At 43.0% G+C, this 8,268-nt stretch overlaps 1 protein-coding gene across 1 annotated transcript; it reads right to left on the bottom strand.

Annotated features, from left to right (window-relative positions):
• Positions 1 to 4,848: 4,848 nt before the first annotated feature.
• LOC112826176 (glyceraldehyde-3-phosphate dehydrogenase-like) lies at positions 4,849 to 5,955 on the bottom strand. The gene has a single exon (XM_025874373.2). It carries the CDS (start codon positions 5,938 to 5,940, stop codon positions 4,939 to 4,941), a length of 1,002 nt encoding a protein of 333 aa, XP_025730158.2. The 5' UTR covers positions 5,941 to 5,955; the 3' UTR covers positions 4,849 to 4,938.
• Positions 5,956 to 8,268: the final 2,313 nt, after the last annotated feature.

The following is an 8,268-nucleotide window of genomic DNA, read 5'->3' as shown; positions in this document are numbered from 1 at the left end:
GGATTGGATTATTTGTTCTTTGGGGGTGAGTTTGATTAGTTCTTTATAGATTTTGGATACTAGCCCTTTATCTGATATGTCATTTGCAAATATTTTCTCCCATTTATGTCAGTTGTCTTTTGGTTTTGTGGACTGTTCCTTTTGCTGTGCAAAAGCTTTTTATCTTGATGAAATCCCAATAGTTCATTTTTGCCCTCGCTTCCCTTGCCTTTGGTGATGTTTCTAGGAAGAAGTTGCTGCGGCTGAGGTTGGATAGGTTGCTGCCTGTGTTCTCCTTTAGGATTTTGATGGACTCCTGTCTCACGTTTAGGTCTTTCAACCATTTGGAGTCTATTTTTGTGTGTGGTGTAAGGAAATGTTCCAGTTTCATTCTTCTGCATGTGGCTGTCCAATTCTACCAACACCATTTGTTGAAGAGACTGTCTTTTTTCCATTGGACATTCTTTCCTGCTTTGTTAAAGATTAGTTGACCATAGAGTTGAGGGTCCATTTCTGGGCTCTCTATTCTGTTCCAATGATCTATGGCTCTGTTTTTGTGCCAGTACCATACTGTCTTGATGATGACAGCTTTGTAATAGAAGTCCGGAATTGTGATGCCGCCAGCTTTGTTTTTCTTTTTCAAGATTCCTCTGGCTATTCGGGGTCTCTTCTGGTTCCATACAAATTTTAGGATTATTTGTTCCATTTCTTTGAAAAGAGTGGATGGTATTTTGATAGGGATTGCATTGAATGTGTAGATTGCTCTAGGTAGCATTGACATCTTCACAATGTTTGTTCTTCCAATCCATGAGCATGGAAGGTTTTTCCATTTCTTTGTGTCTTCCTCAATTTCTTTCATGAGTATTTTATAGTTTTCTGAGTACAGATCCTTTGCCTCTTTGGTTAGATTTAGTCCTAGGTATCTCATGTTTTTGGGTGCAATTGGAAATGGGATCGACTCCTTAATTTGTCTCTCTTCTGTCTTGTTGTTGGTGTATAGGAATGCCATTGATTTCTGTACATTGATTTTATATCCTGCCATTTTACTGAATTCCTGTATGAGTTCTAGCAGTTTTGGGGTGGAGTCTTTTGGGTTTTCCACATACAGTATCATATCATCTGCAAAGAGTGAGAGTTTGATTTCTTCTTTGCCGATTTGGATGTCTTTGATTTCTTTTTGTTGTCTGATTGCTGTGGCTAGGACTTCTAATACTATGTTGAATAGCAGTGGTGATAGTGGACATCCCTGCCATGTTCCTGACCTTAGGGGAAAAGCTGAGAGCTTTTCCCGATTGAGAATGATATTTGCTATAGGTTTTTCATAGATGGCTTTTATGTTATTGAGGTGTGTACCCTCTATCCCTCTACTCTGAAGAGTTTTGATCAAGAAAGGATGCTGTACTTTGTCTAATGCTTTTTCTGCATCTATTGAGAGGATCATATGATTCTTGTTCTTTCTTTTGTTAATGTATTGTATCACGTTGATTGATTTGCGGATGTTCAACCAACCTTGCAGCCCAGGGGATAATTCCCACTGGGCCATGGTGGATAATCCTTTTAATGTACTGTTGGATCCTATTGGCTAGTATTTTGGTGAGAATTTTTGCATCCGTGTTCATCAAGGGTTTAGTCTGTAATTCTCCTTTTTGATGGGATCTTTGTCTGGTTTGGGGATCAAGGTAATGCTGGCCTCATAAAATGAGTTTGGTAGTTTTCCTTCCATTCCTATTTTTTGGAACAGTTTCAGGAGAATAGGTATTAATTCTTCTTTAAATGTTTGGTAAAATTCCTCTGGGAAGCCATCTGGCCCTGGGCTTTTGTTTGTTGGGAGATTTTTGATGACTGCTTCAATTTCCTTAGTGGTTATAGGTCTTTTCAAGTTTTCTATTTCTTCCTGGTTCAATTTTGGTGGTTGATACATTTCTAGGAATGCATCCATTTCTTCCAGGTTATCTAATTTGCTGACATAGAGTTGCTCATAATATGTTCTTAGAATTGTTTGTATTTCTTTGGCGTTGGTTGTGATCTCTCCTCTTTCATTCATGATTTTGTTGATTTGGGTCATTTCTCTTTTCTTTTGGATAAGTCTGGCCAGGGGTTTACCAATCTTGTTAATTCTTCCAAAGAAGCAGCTCCTAGTTTCGTTGATATGTTCTGCTGTTCTTTCATTTCTATTTCATTGATTTCTGCTCTGATCTTTATTATTTCTCTTCTCCTGCTGGGTTTAGGCTTTATTTGTTGTTTTTTCTCTAGCTCCTTTAGGTATAGGGTTAGGTTGTGTATTTGAGACCCTTCTTGTTTCTTGAGAAAGGGTTGTATTGCTATATACTTTCCTCTTAGGACTGCCTTTGCTGTATCCCAAAGATTTTGAACAGTTGTGTTTTCATTTTCACTGGTTTCCATGTATTTTTTAAAATTCTTCTTTAATTTCCTGGCTGACCCATTCATTCTTTAGTAGGATGCTCTTTAGCTTCCATGTATTTGAGTTCTTTCTGATTTTCCTCTTGTGCTTGAGTACTATTTTCAAAGCATTGTGGTCTTAAAATATGCAGGGAATATTCCAATCTTTTGGTAGTGGTTGAGACCTGATTGTGACCTAGGATGTGATCAATTCTGGAGAATGTTCCATGGGCACTAGAGAAGAATGTGTATTCCGTTGCTTTGGGATGGAATGTTCTGAATATGTCTGTGAAGTCCATTTGGTCCAGTGTGTCATTTAAGTCTTTATTTCCCTGTTGATCTTTTGCTTAGATGATCTGTCCATGTCAGTCAGGGGGGTGTTAAAGTCCCCCACTATTATTGTATTGTTGTCAATGTGTTTCTTTGCTTTTGTTATTAATTGCCTTATATAATTGGCTGCTCCCATGTTAGGGGCATAGGTATTTACAATTGTTAGATCTTCTTGTTGGATAGACCCTTTAAGTAGGATATAGTGTCCTTCCTCATCTCTTATTACAGTCTTTGTTTCAAAATCTAATTCGTCTGATATAAGGATTGCCACCCCAGCTTTCCTTTGGTTACCATTAGCATGGTAACTGGTTTCCCACCCCTTCTCTTTCAATGTGGGGGTGTCTTTGGGTCTAAAATGAGACTCTTGCAGACAGCATATCGATGGGTCTTGTTTTCTAATCCAATCTGATAGCCTGTGTCTTTTGATTGGGGCATTTAGCCCATATACATTCAGGGTAACTATTGAAAGATATGAATTTAGTGCCATTGTATTGCCTATAAGGTGACTGTGACTGTTTATTGTCTGTGGTCCTTTCTGGTCTATGCTGCTTTTAGGCTCTCTCTTTGCTTAGAGGACCTCTTTCAATATTTCTTGGAGGGCTGGTTTCCTGTTTGCAAATTCCTTTAGTTTTTGTTTTTCCTGGAAGCTTTTTATCTCTCCTTCTATTTTCAATGACACCCTAGCTGGATATAGTATTCTTGGCTGCATATTTTTCTCGTTTAGTGCTCTGAAGATATCATGCCAGTCCTTTCTGGCCTGCCAGGTCTCTGTGGATAGGTCTGTTGTCAATCTAATGTTTCTACCATTGTAGGTTATATATCTCTTCTCCCGAGCTGCTTTCAGGATTTTCTCTTTGTCTCTGAGACTCGTAAGTTTTACTATTAGATGTCGGGGTGTTGACCTATTTTTATTGATTTTCAGAGGGGTTCTCTGTGCCTCCTGGATTTTGATGCCTGTTTCCTTCCCCACATTAGGGAAGTTCTCTGCTATAATTTGCTCCCTTATACCTTCTGCCCCTCTCTCTTTTTCTTCTTCCTCTGGGATCACAATTATTCTAATGTTGTTTCCTCTTATTTATCGCTTATCTCTCGAATTCTGCCCTCGTGACCCAGTAGTTGTTTATCTCTGTTTTTCTCACCTTCTTTATTTTCCATCGTTTGGTCTTCTATGTCGCTGATTCTGTCTTCTGCCTCATTTATCCTAGCAGTTAGTGCCCCCATTTTTGATTGCACCTCTTTAATAGCCTTTTTGATTTCAATTTGGTTAGATTTTAGTTCTTTTATTTCTCCAGGAAGGGTGTCTCTAATAACTTCCATGCTTTTTCAACCCCAGTTAGTATCTTTAAAATCATGATTCTGAACTCTAGGTCCAACTCGTACTAATGTCCGTATTGAGTAGGTCCCTGGCAGACGGCACTACTTCTTGTTCCTTTTGCTGAGGTGTTTTTTTTTTTTTTTGTCTTGTCATTTTGTCCAGAGGAGAATAGATGAATGAGAGAACAAAATGCTAACAGGTTAACAATGTCTCCAGCAAATATACTCTAAACAAATCAGAAAAGACCTGAAAACAGGGGCAAAGAAAGGGAAAGAAAGAAAGAGGAAAAAAAAGAAAAAGATAATAACAAACAAAAACAGAACAAAACAAAACAAAAAAAAACAGAATATGATCAAATATGATCAGGCTGGTACTTAGATCAGTGCCACACACTAGATTTTGGGTGTATTTTGGTCTTTTAGAAGAAAGTTCCTCCTAAAATTGTAAAGAAAGAAAGACTATATATGTACAAAATAAGGGTTGATACAATGAAGGGATGGAAGATGACTGTAAAGATGAAAATTATAAAAGATTTTATAAAAGGAATTGATAAGATAAAAAGTTGTTTGAAAAAACAAAGAAGAAGATTTAAAAAAAGGGGGGAGAGAATGTGATCAGGCAGGAGACTAGAACAAAGCCATACACAACTTTGAAAAACTAATGAATCATGGTAAAAAAAGCCCTGAATTCTTTTTTTTTTTTTTTTTTGGCTGGGTACAGTATACTTTATTGATGGTACATGACAAGGTAGGGCTCCCCAAGCCCCTCCCCTTCTTCAGGGGGTCTAGGATGGAAACGGTGGAGGTCGGGAGATTCTCAGTGTTTTGCAGGGTAAGTTGGGGCAGGGACTCCCCAGCAGCTGAGGGCCTCTCTCTTCCTCTTGCTCTCGCTGGGGCTGGTGGTCCAAGGGGCTCTTACTCCTTGGAGGCCATGTGGACCATAAGGTCCACCACCCGGTTGCTGTAGCCGAATTCATTGTCATACCAGGAAATGAGCTTGACAAAGTGGTCGTTGAGAGCAATGCCAGCCCCGGCATCGAAGGTGGAGGAGTGGGTGTCACTGTTGAAGTCGCAGGAGACGACCTGGTCCTCAGTGTACCCCAGGATGCCCTTGAGGGGGCCCTCTGACGCCTGCTTCACCACCTTCTTGATGTCGTCATATTTGGCAGCTTTCTCCAGGCGGCAGGTCAGATCCACGACAGACACGTTGGGGGTGGGGACACGGAAGGCCATGCCAGTGAGCTTCCCGTTCAGCTCAGGGATGACCTTGCCCACAGCCTTGGCAGCACCAGTGGAAGCAGGGATGATGTTCTGGGCAGCCCCTCGGCCGTCGCGCCACAGCTTCCCAGAGGGACCGTCCACGGTCTTCTGGGTGGCAGTGATGGCATGGACGGTGGTCATGAGTCCCTCCACGATGCCGAAGTTGTCATGGATGACCTTGGCCAGAGGAGCCAAGCAGTTGGTGGTGCAGGAGGCATTGCTGACAATCTTGAGGGAGTTGTCATACTTCTCGTGGTTCACACCCATCACGAACATGGGGGCGTCGGCAGAGGGAGCAGAGATGATGACCCTCTTGGCCCCGCCCTTCAAGTGGGCCCCAGCCTTCTCCATGGTGGTGAAGACCCCAGTGGACTCCACAACATACTCAGCACCAGCATCACCCCACTTGATGTTGGCGGGATCTCGCTCCTGGAAGATGGAGATGGACTTTCCATTGATGACAAGCTTCCCGTTCTCAGCCTTGACTGTACCGTGGAATTTGCCATGGGTGGAATCATACTGGAACATGTAGACCATGTAGTTGAGGTCAATGAAAGGATCATTGATGGCGACAATATCTACTTTGCCAGAGTTAAAAGCAGCCCTGGTGACCAGGAGCCCAATACGGCCAAATCCGTTCACTCCGACCTTCACCATTGTGTCTCAGGGACGCGGCTGGCACTGCACCAGAATTCGCGGCTGTCTGTCGAACGGGGAGGAGCAGAGAGCCAAAAAGCCCTGAATTCTATGTGCATTATTCCCCTAGCGCTGGAGTTCTCCCGTTCTCCTTGATTGGTAAACTTGGTCTGGCTGGCTGTTCGTGCTGATCTTCTGGGGGAGGGGCCTGTTGCCGTGGTTCCCAAATGTCTTTGCCGGAGGCGGAAGGGGCTAAGCAAGCTGCTCGCGTTTGCTCTCAGGAGCTTTTTTTTTTTTTAAAGATTTTATTTATTTATTTGACAGAGAGAAACACAGCGAGAGAGGGAACACAAGCAGGGGGAGTGGGAGAGGGAGAAGCAGGCTCTCCGCGGAGCAGGGAGCCCGATGCGGGGCTCGATCCCGGCACTCCGGGATCATGATCTGAGCCGAAGGCAGACGCTTAACCGACTGAGCCACCCAGGCGCCCCCTCTCAGGAGCTTTTGTTCCCTGCAAGCTCTCGGTACAGCTTTGGAGGATGAGAGTGAAAATGGTGGCCTCCCAATCTCCGCCCAGAGGAGCCAAGAACTTGGGGCCCCGCTCCTCAATGCACCCCAGAGAAAAGCAGTCATTCACTCCTGTCCCCCTGGTCTCCGGCTGCACTCCATGCTCACCCGGCCTGTGACCGAGTGTTTCTATCTCTGGCACCTGACTCGGTGTGGAGTCTCCAAACCCAGCAGATCCCTGAGGTGCGCTCCCGCGGCACTCTCCCCGGGGAGGAAGGGGAGTCTCCCCCGCTCTGCTGCTTGTTGGGTCCCTGCTGGAGGAGTAGTGGCCCGACTGTGCCTCGGATCACAGTTTATGGCAACCCCAAGCTGAGAGCCCGCGCCTCGGCTCCGTCTCTGCAGCCGCCTTCCCCGCTCCGATACCTGGGAGCTCTGCTGCACTCAGGCACCCCCGGTCTTTCTGTGACCCCGAGGGTCCTGAGACCACACTGTCCTGCGAGGGTTCCACCTCCTGCTTAGCCACTGGAGCGACGTCCCTCAGCGGAGCCGACTTCTAAAAGTTCCGATTTTGTGCTCCGCGGCTCTATCACTTGCCAGAAGCGGCCGATGGAGGCCCCCTCCCCCGCCGTCTATCCTCCCGAATATCGCCTCGGATTCACTTCTCCGCACGTCCTACCTTCCAGTAAGTGGTCGCTTCTCTGTTCAGAGTGTTGTTGTTATTCTTTTCTTCGATCTCCTGTTGAGTTCGTAGGTGTTCAGAATGGTTTGATCCCCATTCAGCTGAATTCCTGAGACCAGACGAAATCCAGGTCTCCTACTCCTCCGCCATCTTGCTCCTGATTCCACATCATTAGTTTCTGATGTAGTGTTCCATGATTCACTGAAGAGTTTTCCTTTTAATATGTCAAAATTCAAGTAGTACAAACAAATTAGATAAATACCTATCCATATTTATGAATAATTTTTGACACAATAAATAAGTCACAATAAACTTGATTATAGTATGTTATTGTAGGGTGAGTGTAGACAGTGCATTCAAATTCCCATTATTTCAGTATTTTGGTATTTTTTGAGTTTTGAGTATTTGATCTGAGGAGAAACTTTCAGTTTCAGTTGTTAATAAGTACATGTTAATAAGTACTTTCTTAAGGAAGCAAAAAAACAAGCTGATTTTAGCATGTTTCTAGTCACAGTTGTGATCGTTCACATTCATGATTTCCCTTTGGTCAGTCTTTTTTGGCCCTGCATAGCAGACCAGCATTCAGGCCATTTCTTAGCACTGTCTTGGTGTAAAGATATTCCTTAATGAAAGGCAGAGATGGAAATTGTATCTCTCTCACTGAGCTTGAGCCTAGAGCATATTGCTAAGAAGGGAAAATCCTGTCTATTGCAGGCTTATAGTTCCAGAGGCCCTCTCACATTGTGTTCAAATCTATTAACAAACAGAAAACATCACCTTTTGATTAGCTCCTCTGTATGTTTCTGAATGAAGTTGCCATTTATCATGTGTGAGGCCTATCTGAATTATTTCAGTAATGTTCCAGATTTTATGCAAATAAGGTTCTCACCTTACCAAGAAAAAGAACAAACAATATTTAAGACAGATGAGTTAATAACACATACTTTCATTAATTTAATCAAAGATATTTCTTCCACCTAATACATACATTAATGACTCTGACAGCAGGGGAAACAGGATAGAAAAAAAGAAAATCAGAGGAAAAGGACCTTCCAGAAAAATTTGACTATACAATATGAATTTAAAGATAATTTCAACATATCTAAAATTTACCTACACGATGTTGTCCTACATAGTTTCAAGAATTATTAGAAACTCCAGATAAT

The sequence above is a fragment of the Callorhinus ursinus genome, unplaced genomic scaffold, assembly GCF_003265705.2.
Source record: "Callorhinus ursinus isolate GAN/ISIS: 27379988/994484 unplaced genomic scaffold, GSC_fseal_2.0 scaffold4, whole genome shotgun sequence".
Classification (NCBI taxonomy): domain Eukaryota; kingdom Metazoa; phylum Chordata; class Mammalia; order Carnivora; family Otariidae; genus Callorhinus; species Callorhinus ursinus.
This window is presented reverse-complemented; position numbering and strand designations above follow the sequence as displayed.